This window comes from Nansenia antarctica (assembly GCF_963989245.1).
Source record: "Nansenia antarctica genome assembly, chromosome: 1".
Lineage (NCBI taxonomy): Eukaryota > Metazoa > Chordata > Actinopteri > Argentiniformes > Microstomatidae > Nansenia > Nansenia antarctica.
Window position 1 is genome coordinate 90,621,946 of NC_137674.1, and position 18,662 is coordinate 90,640,607.

General features: G+C 42.7%; 1 protein-coding gene and 1 pseudogene across 2 annotated transcripts; both read right to left on the bottom strand.

Moving 5' to 3' along the window:
* Positions 1-1,232: 1,232 nt before the first annotated feature.
* Positions 1,233-12,899, bottom strand: LOC308153936 (asc-type amino acid transporter 1-like; annotated as a pseudogene). The gene is made up of 6 exons: positions 12,728-12,899; positions 10,601-10,805; positions 4,662-4,813; positions 2,823-2,948; positions 2,514-2,667; positions 1,233-1,386 (listed from the first exon to the last, which is right to left on the bottom strand). The product of its transcript is annotated as an asc-type amino acid transporter 1-like (transcript).
* A 2,858-nt stretch (positions 12,900-15,757) lies between these two features.
* On the bottom strand, positions 15,758-17,133 carry LOC308175815 (Fanconi anemia core complex-associated protein 24-like; the record flags this gene model as incomplete). The annotated part of the gene is made up of 4 exons (XM_080550371.1): positions 15,758-16,000; positions 16,122-16,277; positions 16,400-16,539; positions 17,031-17,133. 4 exons carry the CDS (start codon positions 17,131-17,133, stop codon positions 15,758-15,760), a joined length of 642 nt encoding a protein of 213 aa, XP_080406497.1.
* Positions 17,134-18,662: the final 1,529 nt, after the last annotated feature.

An 18,662-nucleotide genomic window follows, 5' to 3' on the forward strand; every position in this document is an offset into this window, starting at 1 on the left:
ACCCGATTAACATTTTCTTCCTCGGTCTCGTTCCCTCTGCTTTTTGTCCGTTGCACTAAGCAGTCACTATGCACAACAAGTGTCAACGCGCGCCCAAAATTCACGTTTGACGTAAGGTGTCATAGGCGGAAATTACTTTTTTCTGTTGCTAAGAATCTCCCTGTCCTAAAGGTATGCTAGATTTTAGATATATGATTGACTATGATTATCACATGTGTGAACATTTAGAAATGTATTAAAGGCAAAAATAATAATATGGTCCCTTGCCTGGCACTTTGGAGGGCCTCGCCAGCCAGGGTACCAAAAAAGTACCCTGCCTCACGCGAGGCCCTCCAAAGCGCGAGGCCCTGTGCCACCGCCCCAGCTAGCCCCCCCTTAAAGCGGCCCTGGGCAAGCACTACAACCAACTTGTCCGTCTGAAGCTACAATACTGGGATCATTCGTGATTGGGCTACAAACAGTCAAATACTAGGTGAACATGTATGTAAGACACAAATAAACTTGGATTTCATGCATTTCAAGTGGCATATTTGTAATCATGAGGATGTAGTCATGTCTAAGAATGCATTTCACCATGTTAATGTTAATTATTGTTAATACATGTTAATTCCCAGTATAGTGAAAATACCACCGCTCCTCCGTGATCAGACTTAGCTGGGGTGCTGCAGCTGAAGAGTATCAAATAGAGTGCAAAAAAGCAGCATCTGCACACTCATTATGTGCAAAAAACAATGTTTATTGCAAGCTTTCGGTCCCCAGGCTATCGGGCAATGTAAACAAAAGCAGTATGACAAGTTTGTATGACGCAGTTTGACGAGGCTGAAAGCGCACAGGGTTGCCAGATGGGATTGACAATTTACAGCCTAAACTTTCTATAACCTCAAAATCAAGTAGCCCATTCGGCGGTAACCCGCCCCATCTGGCAACCCTGGACGCAACTCTGCAACTCTGGACGCGAAATGCATTTTGGGAAATAGGAGCCGAGCTAGTGTCCATCAAAACCGACTTAAATTTTACCGGAAATAACTGCTCGCCTACTAAATTTCTCGCATACTCAAATCTCGCATACTGTACAGTTCGAACGTACTACATACTCAAAATCTACGTCATATCTAGTATGAGTAGTATGCTAGTACGCTATTCCGAACACAGCCTGGGTCTATCTTTATGCAACCATGCAGCCCCCGACGACGCCATTCAGTGACACTGTTCAAGAAAGCTAGGTGGTTCTGTCATGTTGCAAAGCGAGCAGCGCTACTCACGACAGCCACAGCATTGGATGAGAGCAGCTCCTCGGGTGACATGGAGGAGAAGTAGGCGATGTTGGTGAGTGTGTACACAAAGGTCACCAATGGAATGCAGATGTAGATGGCACGAGGTAGATTCCTGATGAGGTCATCGACACGGGTCACACACAACGGCAACAACAACCACAGAAATAGTGGCCAGGAAGATTTCTTGACCACCTGATCTGTGACATACATCATTCACCTGCGGTTACATTTTGTATACTCGAGACCCAACTGCAAGCGTCACCACAATCTAAGAAAGCAGTAGATTAATGAATCCAGGTAAATTATTGATTCATTCATAAGATAATCGATTAACTTTCGGTAGAAAGTCAGTAGAAGTGACCAATACAAAGAAAACCCACATGGTCAGAGGTGGACTGGTTAATGGCAGGATGATTGTTTAACACATGGCCTGAGAAGGCACTTCATCCACCTCTTGGTGCTGGGTCACAGAACTACCACTTAACAACAGAGTCAGGAAAATAAAAGGGAAGCTGACTATACTGATTTTAATCTTCTTATTAGTCTTATCTGCTAAATAAATATGGATTATATCACCACAAGCCTCCAATATAGGCTTATTGGAGGCGTAATATAGGATAATATGTGTTATCCATAATTCTTTCTTTAAAGGCTGGATATTGCAGATGGAGAGACAGAGGTTAAAGTAGGAATGTGATTTGCCGCCGGGGTTGGTAGGTATTTCTCCCCCCTCCTGTTTTCTACACTGTATATGTGACTGGGGCACGGCTATATGTTCATCATCTCTCCGTGCCTCTCTCTCTCTCTCTCTCTCTCTCTCTCTCTCTCTCTCTCTCTCTCTCTCTCTCTCTCTTTCTATTAGTGAGCTTGCTTCATCTTATTATAATTATTTTATTATTATTATTTGTATCATGTATCATTATTCTGCCTGCTACTCCTCCTACAGATTTTAAGCTATTTACATCAGCCCAACTTTACCATGTGCAGAAATGTCTAACTTTAGTGCACAGCTTAAACCAATTAACCTATTATCAATTAATAAGAATTTGTTAATTAATTAACAAATCAACTGTTAAATGACCAGACTTGTGTAACTTCATACCAGTTATACTTTCTGAGCTGTAATTGAATTAGCCTGAAATCCTATTAATTCCTATGGTCATTCGCCCATTTAACGTTTTCTTTCTTATGTTAATAGGCCGAGCCCAATTACAGTGTCAACAGCCCGATGGAGCTCACCGTCTTGGGTTTACCACTTCTTCTGTCACGTAGTTCAGGAAATTCCAGCCACTGAAGGCAAAGGAGGCCTGTAGAAAAGCCAAAGCAATCTGCCCAACCGATGGCGTCTTGTAGAACTCAAAGGCCACCTGAGGGGTCAGTCCCTCATAGTTACCTACAAGGGTTAAAGTCACCATGAGTGTCACCATGCACCATGCATAAGCAGAACACCATGCATAAGCAAACACCAAGGACCAATATCACGTTTTGAGAAATGTATTATTGGTTTCTATTGGTTTCTGTGCAGTTGAGATGTAAGTGTTGTGTTACCCTTGCAGATCTGGACCAGCCCCACCACGATGATGAGACCCAGGGCCATCAGCTTCCCCACGGTGAACACGTCCTGGATCCTCGTAGCCAGACGCACACTCGAGCAGTTCACCCACGTCAGGAACACTGCAGGGAGAGAGGGAGAGGGAGAGAGGGAGAGAGAGAGAGTGAGAGAGTGAGTGGACAAACTCACACTTAGCCATCAGATAACCCTTCCACATGCATGCGAGGAGACAGAGAGATGACGAACATGTTGCAAATGCTCAAGTAGAGGGAAATGAACCACTCCTATTTAGGCGTGTCAATATATTAATGTACAATAAGCCTAATATTACAAGGCTTGCGAATCTCCATTGCACCATTGCTGCAGAGGGCTGTCAGTATGTGCAATATTAGTTGAAAGTAAAAAATGTTGCCCTGAAAACAATTCATATAGGGGGGCTCTTGCCCAATTGTAGCTTGGCATTATGGATGCTAGGCCATGCGGTGTTCTGCTCCCAGTCAGTCAGGGGGTCATTGCTGTGCACATGGGCACCAGGGTTTCTGGGTTGATGGGGCGGCAGCGGGAGAAGTTGCCATGGCAGGCAGGAATGTGGGAGCAGGGGGGTGGGCACGATTGTTTCACCTCATCCATCACTGTCATTGGCTCCCCTCTCTCTCTCTCATGGTGGCCTGGCTCTCACACACAAAGGAGGGGCTGTCACGGCCCCCCCAAAACAAACTGCTTCCGATGCCACAGAACAAAACCTGGAGAAGACAGGCAGGCAGGTCCCTGAGGAGGCAGAGAAAGCTCACCTTTCCCCCCCCCAGATGGTTGGCATCCAACTCCAAAAAACAAGTGTGAGGGATGGCATCCAGAAGCAGGGATCACACGCAAAAAAAACTCCCTGCTGGGTCACCTCATTGGGCCACCGCATTGTTGCCATGTTGGCTTTTTCATAAGCTTATTTGCTCACTCATAATAACACAATGAGGGTTTTTGTGTCGTTCACTGCTTAACAGGGCTCAGTGCTCAGGTACTTTCAGGCAGGCTGACAGTCTGACCGATTACGACGGCTGTGGCGCAGGAGGTAGAGCCAGCCGTAGAGCCGGCGTGTAATGATCGCAAGGTCGGCGGTTCGAACCCCGGCTGACCACATGTCGAGGTGTCCTTGGGCAAGACACTGAACCCCAAATTGCTCCCAATGAGCGGGCCGCCGCCTTGCATGGCAGCTTGCCGCCATTGGTGTGTGAATGTGTGTGAGAATGGATGAATGAGAGGCCATTGTAAGGCGCTTTGGAATAAGGCGCTATATATGTCAGTCCATTTACCATTTACCATTTACAACCATCACCCATCAGATCAAAGACCACAAAACCATCAATAATTTCACAAAAAGAGTGATGTCCTCATTCTGGCAAATGTACCAGAACATTATACCCAATAGTAGACCCAACAACAGGAATATTTGTTCAAGTTCACACGATACAAACAAGATTGTATGTCTTCTTTAGAAACTCTGTCATCAGCAGAGTAATTCGTTTTCACGACTTTACCGCCCACTCCTTCCTCATGTCTCCCCCTTCCATTTCCTCCTGTCTGACACCCACATGCATTGTTAATATCCCCTTTTAAAACTTTAATGGGCTTGGAATCGTCAGGCGACTGTTACATAAGAGACATTTCACATTGCACCACTTCGATAGACCTTCAAGAGAGCTCTGTTCACATTATGTTCTGGATACCTTATAACTAGTATGTGTGAAAGATCACTATCTCTATTCACCCATTAACCATGGCATGATCTACAACTACATTGACGTTTGAACACAGGATGAACAACATGGAGCAGAACTCACGTAGACAGGTCATGGACAGCATGCGCGTGGCCATGTAGGGGGGTACACAGTTAGGGAAGACAGGCTAAAGGACGTAGTTAGAGAAGGTCAGGGCGACGACAGCCAGGGTGGTAGGGTACATGATGAGCACCGCACTCCAGAGGAGGAGGAAGCTGGGAGCAGACAAACAGTCCCACGTGTAACCACTTTGATCAAAATCCTAGTCTGTTCTAGTGACAAGTCGTGATGTTAGAATTATATGGTTCTATCTCCATTTTTGTCAAAATTTAGTTTTTTACATAATCTGATCCATTAGGTGTTTATTAATGCCTGTGTGGTGTTATTTTTAAAATGTTGACATTTTTGAGTTAGTAATTCATAAAATACAAACGTTCCATCTCACAGAACATAATGGAATGTAAACACTTTGACGCTCAATATCTCTGAACTACCCTAAACGGAGATAGAACCTTATAATTCTAAGCTCACGTAGTGTATTTCACCTGTATACAGATAATGTTAAAAGTATGTACAGTACCAGTCAAAAGTTTGGACACATCTTCTCATTCAATGGTTTATCTTTATTTATATATATTTTTTCTACGTTGTAGATTAATACTGAAGACATCAAAACTATGAAAGAACACATATGGAATTATGTAGTAAACAAAAAAGTGTATATACATGTATATGATTTAAACCATGTTTTAGATTTTAGATTCTTCAAAGTAGCCATATTTTGCTTTTTTATTGGTTTTCTCCCATGTATTCTTGAGAAGAGAATGCTGGGCGGTGTTCACAGTTTCCTTTTCCACTGACACACACACACACACACACACACACACACACACACACACACACACACACACACACACACACACACAGTGGCGGACTCAGGCTGTTTGAAGGGCAGGGGCGAAAAGAAAAAAAGGGCACCTACCGGTACTGCACGACATGGGACCCCATCAGCGAGGAAAAAGCTATGATGCGTCATGTATGGATTAAGATTAACATTATGTAGTCTAGGCAATACAGATTAAAAGTATACACCTCTATGATAAAAACACATAGGGAACAATACACCTTTAAAATTTTTATTTCACAAACACCTCCAAAGATATTTTTTTGGTTATTTTCATGCTATATGTTAACCTGTTTATATCCATTCTATTTTTGGGGGGTTTTCTGCTCACAAGGGCTTTCATAATGATCTTGCTATCAAATGAAAGCTAACACCTGTGGGGTGGCAGAATCAAAGTGTCAAAATCAAAATATATCTACTGTGTCAGAGTAAATAGAGCTAGAACATTGTGAAACATCTCAAGTTCACTCTCTGCCTAAAAAAACGACAGCTTTTAGAGTGAATATCAGCTTGGAAACCTGAGCTGGTAGCCCAAATCATCTAGGAATCAGTACTCCATGGTCTGATGAGTACTTACGCCAAATTAGATGCTAGTAATGTGAGCCAGTGCAACTTTGTACCTGTTTTAGTACAGGTATGTTTAGGCGGACAACCAAATTGTGCCATTTGGAGACATTTTGGCACCATCAGTGCCATTTGACCTTTCTCATCTTATTTTCTTTTGTAAAACTAATTATATTTCACTGACACATCACTATAGGTATACATTCCATCCAGATTCAACAGTTTTCTCACTTGTTTTGAAAATTAACCCATTCACCTCTGTACATTTACCCACTCAAAGAAAAATATATAGAAAATGAAGTTTGACTCAGATTTATTGTCAAACTGAGAACATACAGAATTACAATAATAGCAAACTTTGAAATATTAGAACATTTAAAATGCAATCAAGCACACAATAAAACCAAACCTTGAAAATTGTCAAAACAAATCAGAACTAGAAAACCATATACAATGTCTGCCACTCAGTCATTTGCACCTGCATTTCAACTAATGCTTTACAAACAAAACATTGAACCGAGGCTCTCCCATACCCCTAGCCTCCCACCATAATAAACAGCCCATCCCCCCAGCCTAGGCTCAAGTTACCTACCTATGGACAGGACTATCTTCAACAGATCAAGAAATAAAGAAATATATTATTACAAACTACACAAAAGAAACAAGACAATTATATGAAAACAATTATATGAAAAAATATGATTTTAAGACCCAACATTAGATTACATGACTGTTACTGTAACTGGAAATTAAAAATAGTGTCATGAGTGTCTCATTTTGAAAATCACTCTGCATGTCCAAACAAAGGTGCATATTGGTTGGGCGCTTGCTGCAGGAGAAGCATGAACAGATGCCATTGCTGCAACGGAAGGGAGATGGTGGGTAGTGGAGTCATAGCAGAATTCTTCTTTGGGCCATGTGTTTATATATGTCTATGACTTCATTACGATCAATTGGGATATCCCTCTCAATTGAAAGCAGCATGAGATCAGAGAGCCTTTTTTCCCCACATCGGTTTCTGAGCTGGGTTTTGATCAGCTTCAGTTTTGAGAATGATCGCTCTACTGAAGCAGTTGTCACTGGGATAGTAGCATAAGTTTTGAGGAGCATAGTTAGATTTGGGAAAACTGATTCCACATTATTGTCTTTAAGGCACTTAAGCGCAGCTGTGACATTGTTGGAGGGGAGAGCATATGAAGAGTGGAATACCTTCAGTTCGGTGACAACATTCTCTTCTTCTGCATCATACAACTGGCACACATCTCTGACAGATAGAGCAGCTCTGTCATTTGTCATGCCCTTCCAGTGACTTGAGATGGTAAGGCAGAGAAGACCTGTTAGGATTGACCCAGTAGGCGTGTCATCCTTCCCCTTGAATCTACGGTGTAGCTCATGCGAGAGTATGTCAAGAAACACCTTGCCCCGGTAGTGTTCCTCCAAGTCTTGGGCTTGGTACTCCTCCGTAACAGATTCAGAGCTATACCTGTACCTTTGAGGTACCTTGCTCCGTCTGGTTTGTCCAGGTATTTCTTCTGGCACCTCAATGCCTGCTGCCTCTGCTTGCCCCTTTGCATTTGAAAAAAGCACCTTGAACTCTTCATCCTTCCTCATTGCTGTCACTCTTTGTATGACCCCCTCCACAATGGTGTATGATAATGACAAGTCGAGGTCTTTTCTCTGAAGCGAAGCAGATGCGATGGCAGTCTCATTGAAGACGGGTGTGGCAATCTCCATGCATAGAATAAATTCAAAATCTATGCTACGCAAGAGCATCCGGGCATCACCTGCTGCAGAGTCTGGTGGATCACTATCAGCCATGTTCTGAAGCAGCTTCACCACAGCAGTAAGGACCTTCTTCAGGGATCTCAGAGCATCTTCTCTACATGCCCACCGTGTGTCAGACAGCCTTTTCAACTCACAGACTCTTTGGTCAGGGTACATGGTCTGTTGCATTTTCACGAACGCAGCGTGGCGTTTTGGAGATCTGGCTATGAAGGAGTACAGACTTTCAACTAAGTTGAAAAACCGAACAAAATGCTGGCTTGATTTGGCACTCTCCACCAAGACCAGGTTGAGACAGTGGGCATGGCAGTGCACGTATAAAGCTTTCTTATTGTGGCTCTGAATTCGTGACTGCAGACCGTAGTAGCTTCCGCTCATATTTGCGGCTCCATCGTAGCCTTGGCCCCTGATGTCTTCCACTTTTAATCTATTCTCCTCAAGGACTGTCATCACAAAATTTTCCAATTATTTTGCTCTTGTTCTGCTCACGTCACAAACTTGTAAAAATCTCTCCTTGATTTCCATCTGATGGACAAAGCGAACAACGAATGACACTTGTTCGACATGAGAAGCATCAGTTGTCTCATCCAAGAGAATGGAGAATATTTTGGACTCATCCATTTCTTTGAGAATTACTCTTCTGACATAGGTGGCAAGGGCATTGATTATGTCATTCTGTGTCTTATAGGACAACAGTGATGTCTGTGTTTTTTTCTGTTGAGACTGGATGTGGTTGATGTTATCAAGGTGCATTTTGATGGTGGAGTCATATTTTGCAAGTAGCTGTACAAGTTCAAGGAAATGTCCTTTGTTCAAAGATGTACTACTTTCATCATGACCCCTGAACGCCCCATCTTGCCGTGCAAGATACAATGTGATGTCTACCAGTCTTGTCATTATCTCCCTGTTTCGTTGTTGTTCCTGTTCTCTTTTGGCTTGGCCTTCTATGTCTGCCCTCCTGAAAGCCTCTTCCAGTGGTCTCTGTTTGAAGTTGCTCCATCTTACCATGCTTACCATATGTGCTTCTGTTTGTTTATGCTCCTTAATTTTGTCTGTGCCTTTTTTCCAATTGTTAACTCCCCCTGTACTCCAAGCTACTTTATTCTCATACTTTTCCTCTTTCAAGAAAAGTCGGCAACCAAAACAAAACATAGAATCACTTTCCATAGAATATTCTAGCCAGGGATTATCTTGATACCACTCCCTGTGGAATGAACGCCCCTTTGTTTTTGGATAACTTGCAACTGGTTGACAAGGTCCAATAGAGCAACAAAACTCTGTGATGACTGCCTACTGCCAAGTCATATAATTACAGCAAACATGTCGGCAGTTTAGCATTTCTGTTCTCTGAAAGACAACAAGAGGCACATTATGACATTATAGTCTTCTGTTTTCATTTTCGCAACTTCAAAATAAAAGTGCGAGCTAAACGTTGAAAATCAATGACACATCGCTAGTCAACCCACAGCTTGTTTTGTGAGCCTGCTAACAATGTAAAGTAGTGTTAGTTAACTAGGTAGCAGTGGGGATTACAAAGGGTGTCCTTTTTCCAGGTTAGAGCAGACTGCATTAAAAGCCCTCTCTGACATCATCTGAACATTTGAGAGGGGGTGTGTCTAAAACTGAAATGGATGGAATAGTATGTTTTCAACAATGGGATTGGGAATGAGTATTTTAAAGGTTATTGTTTAATCATTGGCAACAATACATTTTGTCAGTGCAGAACAGTGCAGATCGAGAAACATCTAAATATTAGCTAGATATTAGCCCATCGGCCCCATGCAAAAACGCAGAAAATATTTGCTGATGGCCATATAATGTGTTTTGAATGTAAGCAGCGTTTAACTATTTGGCACCGACCCTAGACTGTCGTCACTTTGGGAAAGCCTGCCCTAGTAAGCTGCATCACATTGTATCCACTAACAGAGCACTCATTAAGACACGTTATTTAATTTTCTTGCTATGTTTTCCCATTGGAAGGGCAGCCAATAGGGCACGTCCTCTCAATTTCTCCACTCAAAAGGGCACTTTAGCGTGCCGTTTTCAACTATGGGGGCACATGGTCAAGTTTAGACCATTGGAAGGGCAGCCAATAGGGCACGTCCTCTCAATTTCTCCACTCAAAAGGGCACTTTAGCGTGATGTTTTCAACTATGGGGGCACATGGTCAAGTTTAGACCATGTGAAGGGCAGCCAATAGGGCACGTCCTCTCAATTTCTCCACTCAAAAGGGCACTTTAGCGTGCCGTTTTCAACTATGGGGGCACATGGTCAAGTTTAGACCATTGGAAGGGCAGCCAATAGGGCACGTCCTCTCAATTTCTCCACTCAAAAGGGCACTTTAGCGCGAATTTCTCCACTCAAAAGGGCACTTTAGCGCGACGTTTTCATCCGTGGGCGCACCAGGGGGGGCCCCCTGCCCCCCCCCCTGAGTCCGCCAGTGCACACACACACACACACACACACACACACACACACACCAACCTGATTAAGAGAACGCCAAGACTGTCCAAAGCTGTCGTCAAAGCTAAAGGTTCTAAATATTTTTAGAATCTAAAATATAAAACATATTCTGGTTTGTTTAACACTTTTTTGTTTACTACATCATTCCATATGTGTTCTTTCATAGTTTTGATGTCTTCAGTATTAATTTACAATGTAGAAAATAATAAAAATAAAGAAAACCATTGAATGAGAAAATGTGTCCAAACTTTTGACTGGTACTGTAGGTGTGGGTGACATCGATACCTACCCAACCAGGCCTCCGAATATTTCGGTGACGTAGGAATAGTCTCCCCCTGATTTTGGGATGGTGACCATGAGCTCAGCATAGCAGAGGGAACCCAGAGCAGCTATGCAACCTCCTAATAACCACACGACCAGCGCTAGGCCCACGGAGCCCGAGTGTTCTAGGACCCCCTTCGGGGAGATGAAGATTCCAGAACCAATTATGTTTCCTAAGAACAAGGACAAAACATATATTACTGGAACGCATGCAGTAAAAACCCAAGAGAATGGCTAACATAACTGTTCTCAGATTAAGTTATTCACAGAAAAATCGATATTTATAATATAGAGATGTATACAGACTGAGCAATCAAAATGATAGATGCTGTCAGGGGCGATTACATTGTAGAATTGGGGGTGCCTGTAGTATATTACATTTACTTTTTTCCCCAAAGCCTTATTCCAAAGCGACTTACAAGTGATACATTAGACTAAGCAAGTAAATCATCAATTCAATATTGTCTGTTTTGTTTTATACATGTAGATAAAGTAAACAAGCAGTGGAACTAGAGCAGCATTTTTCTCATAAAACTATTTATAGGAATCTTTCTCCCTTCAAGTGTACTTGAAATCACCCCCTATTTGTTGAGACACATTGTTCAAAGAAAAAAACCAGTACAATCACAATGTCATACTATGGATGTGAATGAAAGACACAGAGTTTAAGATCAACTGTCAGAGAGTAAGGAAGTGCCTTCACACAGGAAGCTTCAACCGTGGCTGGAGTATCATACTGATCAGGGTCCAGGATATCTCTGTGATGTACCAGTCTATCCCAACCAAAACATTCAGGGTACAGCACTCGGAGTAGCACAGCAGAAGGCAGCCAAGTGGCACAGACTTTGATTACATAACTGGACATAAATTATTTACTCTTAACTGTCGTGCCCAGACGGAGCCGCGAGAATTGAATTCAACATCTCCTGCATTATTTCTGCAGTATACACTTCATGTTGGTTTGTGCTGTTCCCAATATGTCATGACTTGAGGTGAGATGTCTACCTTTTTAAAACTGTGTGGACACATTAACTTGCTAGTCTGGATATTGTTCAATTTGTCCAATCACAGTTGGTGTTCTCTTCAACACATGCAATGGTGAATCAGTATTCTGTGGAACAGACCTTCCATTAAGCACCAATGTCACTTATAAGCAGCAGTAGACCATACTGGGGACTATACTGAGACAAGACAATTGAAAAATTTAAAAACAGTAATTATACATACTGCAGAATTCTTTATATATTTCAGTTGAACAAGGTTATACTGTTATAGTTATACTGTGAAACCTATACACAAACCTAATCTAACCCTTTCCCAGGTATTATAAAAGAGTGCATGTTTACCTGCATCATAAGCAGTCAGTTTTCAGCAGTCTGGGGACATACAGATAATGTGACACCAGTGCAAATAAACATCCAGTGGCTGAATCAGATATTTTAAGCCTTACTTACAATTAAAAGCACCTACAAAGTAGAGCTTATGTGCATCTATCTACCATACAGCAAAGCAATTTTTCAGTCGAAAAATATCTAAAACTACAAAGTAATAAACTACCACATTTCCAGACATTTTTTATAGTGACATTATATTGTGGGCGGCACTATTTCACCCTTCAACCAGCCAATAGTTGATTTGTGTGAGGATTTAATAATGAAGTCGCTGCCATCTTTTCTGCCCCAGCAGTCAATTTGCTTCTGCTTGACAAGCAATGTGCTACTTCACTTAATATATTTCGGCCACGTAAGCATTGATGGTAGACAAGACATAGTTGCTCATTTGATCTAACTGCTATATGCACCACAATACCTCAAACGTGCCGCAAGGGCAGCTGAGTGAGTCAGTCCATCTACTACTTAATAAGATAAAATAAAAATCAAGGTAAACATTTCTCATCCAAATTGTGCTTGAAAAGGCATGTAGCTAACTTTTAATTAGGCTTGACAGTCCACCATTAATTCTAATAATTTAAATTCACCAAGTGCATGCCTCATGCATAAAAAAACAAGTTGTATCTTAAAAGAAAGCACTGCAGTGAAAAACAACCTCACAATTGATTCTAATAAATGCAATAGCTACACTTCTTCAACCTTACCTATGATAATTGTGCAAGCGCTTAAAAGTCCTATTTCTTTTTTCAGTGTCACTCTATCGGGGATATCGTCACGCGTGTTGTTCCCGTCTTTCAAGGACTTCTCTCCGGCCACCTGCTCTTGCCGTGACCAGATACTTCTTTTCCGCTTTTCTCCATCCATGTCTGCGACCATATCAAAGGCTCTCTCGAATCCCTCTCTTTTTCTAAAATTTTGTTTTTCAGATTTTATCCCTTTTTCACCCAATTTGGTAGCCAATTGAACCCAATCTAGCATCCAATTATCCCCTGCCTATTGCGAAGGATCCGCCGCACGACCCCGTGGCCGGCAGTCCCAGAGGAGGCCGCCAGGCAGACTAGCTGACTGGCTCCTCGAGCCCAGCACCGTTATTCCGGCACCCCGGGGGCGCTGTTGCGCGACGGATCCTTGTCCGGAAATACTCCTATACCGCCCTCGGGAGCGGCCGCCCAATATGCCGCTCCCCGTGTGTGCCCCAGCCATATCCGGATCTGGCGAGCTGGGATTCGATCCCAGTCCCCGGTGGGCAGCTTGCACTAGTGGCCAGTGCTTAGACCGCTACACCACCGCGGGGCACCACGAATCCCTCTCTTGAACTCACACACGGCATTGATGCACACTGAATAGCGTGCGCATGCGCAATAATCTGTCGCTGTCCAGGGTAGAATGCTAACTACCCTGCTCTCGTGCCATCAACTACTTGAGCATCACTGCTTTCGAAGGACCCACTGTCGGAGACCCCCTCAATCGGATTTGTTCGAAGTGCGTCGTTTTTCTCTTTTCTCTCAACCGGTTATTGGGATTTTGGAATGCCTTTGAGACTTGCTTGATAGGTTACTCTCCTACTTCTTGTGAATAGATGTCGCCCTCTTGAGAAATTACTTAATAAACAGGTCTGTCAATAGTGTTTGAGATTCATAAAGAGCTTCATCATGCTGTATAGGGTAAGGCCTACAGTATAAACATATCATATACATATCAAACCAAATCACATTTACCTATTGTTGAGGTAGTGGCGGTTGAGGTGAATCAGTTGCGATTTCTAATGGCCTGCGCATAGAAACTGTTCCGGAGCCTGTTGGACCGGGTCTGGATGCTCCGGTACCATTCGCCAGAAGGCAACAGAGAACAGGGAGTGGCTGGGGTCTCTGATGATCTTACCACCTTCCTCTTGCACCTCGAGTAAATGTCCTGAACGGCAGGTAGTTTGCAGCCCATGACATTTCACAACTTAAATATACAACTATTCAAACTGATAAGAGCGGTCTTTAAATTGTGTGAAATAAAGTTTATTGCTTAGACTTTTCATTGAACAACACAATACATATATTGTATGTAGGAAAAAGTAATTTACATGAGAACAGTTTAGCCAAAATGTTCTTGGTTCACCATATATTTCATGTCAGATACACGCAATCACACAACACTGCCCTCTGACTCCTCTTGTATCTAAAATAAATAAGTCCCAGGCAGTCATGTTATATTGATACACCTCTACAGTCTCCCGAGGAGAGGCCGGCCGCATTTGAACTGTTGGGATGGGATCCGAAAGAGAGGAGTGCTCCGTGCATGCATCCAAAAGAGGGCCTTCTTCATGCTTCCCTTCCCTTCTAAAGGACCCTAGTGTGGAATTTAGGAAGTCAAGTTGTGCAGTCGCACCAGGGCTTTTCTTCCCCTCTCTCGCTAACGCCAGACTACACAATAAAGGGCCTGGATTCAGCTGATCCTGTTAGAAGGCCAATAAAACGGGGAGCTGCTTTGTCCTGCGGGCAGGAAAGCTGAACACTGCCAGCAGTGTGCGACACTTTAAAGGAGGAAGCAGAGCAGAAAACCAATACATCACAGGAGGAGCCACTCTGGGTGAGGGGAAGGTGGACACTGGACAGTGTCAGAGGCCGAGAGAAAACCCCATTCGGTGTCTTTTCACTGCAAAGAAGCCATTAGATCATGGTGCAAGTGCGAAAGTTCACACAAGGGTCAAAGGTTTCGATGCGCTGTACCTCCAAAATGAAAACAAAACGACAACAACAGGGAAGACTGTCCCCTCAAATGTAAACACTAATCCCAAAGGAGTCAAGTCAGCACGTCTGAGGTCTCATCCCGTTCACCCTACAGTTTGTAACAATTCGGTTGTTAAGTCTGACGTCAAACGTGACGTTTAGCAATTTCCGGGTCCAAACCAGAACTTTGGACCCGGAAACACGTCACGATTTAACAACCGAATAGGCAAGGTGAGAATGATGTCTAAACATTCCCTCACCCCATGAGAGTTCATGTAGTCAATTCATACTTGGCCAGCATGCCATTATCACTGTCTGTTGTGTTGAGTGTGGAGGGGAAGGGATGTCACAGAGACAGGTCACTACCAGGGTAAACTCCATGCAGCCAGGTCACATGGTACACACTGGTATAAAAGGCAGTCCTGACTGTGGTTGGGGGGAAAAGGGGACTTCAACAGGCTGCCAAGAAAGTGTTCCTTCACTGACAAAATGCTAATTAGTGCAAATGGAATGGATTTAGAAGGATCTGCTGTTTGAATCCCAGGCAGTGAAAATGTACTTAATAGTCCTTTACCAGGAAAAGCCTCTTCTACTCTATCTAGTGGTTAGCAACTGATCCTGTGTACCTCTCCAAAGTCTACACTAGACAGACTTATAGGCCATGATATGGATCTATTGGATTTCTTCCAACTCATGAACAGCATGTAATCTTTGTACATCTCATTTGTGGCCCTCTGTAGCTCAGTTGGTAGAGAATGGCGATAACAACACTTATGTTGTGGGTTCAATTCCCCTTTGGGACCATATATACTGAAAATGTATGCACTCACCGCAATGTAAGTCACTTTGGATAAAAGTGTCAGCTAAACGGCATATATATTTAGGAAGAACTTAAACACAGCTTGTTGTAATGTAACATTTTAAATATCACAATCGCTATTCCTTTCAGACCTTCAACAACTCCCAACTTTTGGGTCCTCTTTAACAGCATTGACACTCGGCTGTACCGTAAAATCAAACCAACGGATTGTGGAAGAAGTTGTGGATGTGCTGGGCTGCAGCCTGGCCCACCAGGGGCTCTAGTTCATGGGTCCCAGCGTTGCACAGCTGGTGGACGTTGGAGAAGTTCTGGAGCAGAGCCATGGCTTTGACCTTCCCCACCCCCGGGATCTGCTGCACCAGGGCCAGGACCACAGGGTCCAACAACCGAGACACACTCTTCCTGCGGAACGGGTTCTCTTTACTCTCTCCATGCACCTGCAGAAAACACCCGCGGAAGTAACCAAAATCACCAATTATTCAGCCACTGAAAGTCATTGATTATTACTCTTTACTTGTTTTCTTATATGGGGTAAAAAAAAAAAAGAGTATGACTTACTATCTGAGAAATGAGTTGGGAGGCTTCTGTTTGACTGCCAACAGGTAGCAGTGTCAGACCGAGTTCAAACACCACAAACTTCTGCATGGCAGGGAAGTACTGCTCACTGATTCTGGTCTTCTCCACTAACACAATCCCCTGGAGACTGCTGTTGGCCTTCAAAACAGGGCAAGAGACACGAGAGAGGCATAATAAGAACACCACTAATGAAAAGTAGGAGTGTAAACAAACCTTTAAAATAGTAGTAGTAGACAACACAACATTGAATTTAAACTTACATTTCTAAACCGAACAAGTTTTCTTTTGTAGTTATTTCCAGCCACAATGTCACACTCAGAGACGTACAGGATACAGCTTTTATTGGACAGATGAAAGTCAACCACGCCAAGCTCATTCTCGAAGATGATTTTCACACTTCCTAGAGTCAAAAAGTCAATGAAAGGTACAATTCTATAGGAAGAAGTTTAGTCTGCAATACATGCTACCCCATAGGCTTATTCTGTCGTTTGTGTTGTCAGGGTCATTTGTGTCCTCCCCCCCAAAAATGTAAAGGCTAAAAAAAGTGCTTCAACAAATGAGTAGTGTTGTCTACCCACAGATCAGACAGTTGTTGTCTTATCCGACTCCATGGCACTTTACCAGTCAGACAACCTTCCCAACTCACTCATCAGTTTAACTTGGATCAAAAGGACATCATTTGAGGTGTTTTTCATCACCTTTGGTCCTGCGTTACTCCGAACTGCTGGGGGATGTTTTATTTATTTAATTTAACCAGATATCAATTGAGACTCAATTGATTGAACATCAAAAGTTCAAAGTTGATGGGTGAGTTGAGAAGGCAAGTACCACCATGCAGTCGTATCACGTGGCTGTTTGTTTTGACTAGGTTGCTTAGCGAGTTTAACTTACCCTTCCAACTTTGCACGAGTACTGTGCCCCTCCACTTCTCATTGGCAATGATGTGTCCATAAGGGGGGACAGCATTTACAAGCACTGCCCTTTTTGTCTCCATTTGGAATTACGAACAGGACGAGTTTCCTGGGATTTGTTTGCCTCCAGAATTGCATCTGTGTTCCGTGAACGACAACAGACAGTCCGACTCTGCCTGTCCACCTCCCTCCTGATACCTGATGTTTTGTTGTATTGTTCTTCCCATGATGGATGTATTTTTATCTTGTAGATAGTAATAGTTATTTGTCTGTATTATCTTGTAGATAGTACTAGTTTTTTTTTTCTCTGTCTGTCTTACATGTAACGATGAATTGAGAATCAAGGACCCCAATTGAAATAAGCCAGTGGCTTTCTTGGGTTTTTATCCTGTTAGTTGACCTTGTATGTAATATGTACTGTCATGTACCTACTTCTGCAAATCTTCTAATAAAGTTTTCAATCAATCAATCAATCCTCGCTTCAAAATAAAAGCGCCAACGTTAAACTTGTTTTTAGCATTTAGTATAGAAATAGTTAATATGGATAAAGGAACGACACATTATATTTAACTTGTCTATGGAAATAAACATCTCAATTATTACTTTTAAGGGTTTGTAATTCTATTTCTAATATCCTAATTAATTTGGTGAAAAACGGCAGGGACTGAAAGTGAAGTTTCTGACGGACGTGAATACATCTATACCGCCATCTGGTGGGCAGCGGAGGGAATACATCTACACCGCCACCTGGTGGCAGTAGAGAGCATTACACATTACCTACCCGAGCTAATTCCGTTGGTTGATTCTACCTGGACGACAAACACACACACAAAAAACTAAAACTAATCCATATACACTTATACTTACACTTCAACTAAAACAGGTACGAAATTCATACAAGTGTCGACAGGGAAGCAGTGGCAACGGGTAAACTACAGCAAGTAGCAGCTCGCTGTGATTGACCAATCACATTGCAGGTGATCCAGTCAGGTCTGTGATTGACCAATCACATTGCAGGTGATCCAGTCAGGTCTGCGTTAGGCGCGTTGGACTTCTTGCTCAGCGAACTAGCAAGCTACTAGCAAAGGTACAAAACTAGTGAAATTGCTAAGCTATCACGATTCAAAGGCATGTGCAAGCGAATATCTGCTAGCTGAAATTATAATTAGACAAGAAAATCTCCGTTTACCATATGAGTTTATTACCAGACTGCGTTTCTCGTGAAGTCATTAGCTAAGCAGGCTAAACGCAGGTGCTTATTTTATTGAGCAAAATCATAAAATGCACGACTATAACTAACTATTTTAACCATTATTATATAGCTTATAGATTTGAAGAACACACCAAGTTGAGTTTGTTGCTGTGTTGTGGAAGCTAGCTCATAGATAAAGCAAGTTTCAATGATATGTAATACAGCCATGTTCTTTGTTTTAACTTGCAGTTGGCCAAGCTGTTGGAGGTTGGAACGATGGTTGACATATCCATTCTGAAGGTAATTATTTCATCATTGCATAAATGTGTAGTATTAATAGTGGCTGATGTCGGTTCAAGTTCTGACCTTGTTAGAAGAAGAATGAATGTTTTATTTGCCATGCAATCAACTTGTCAATCA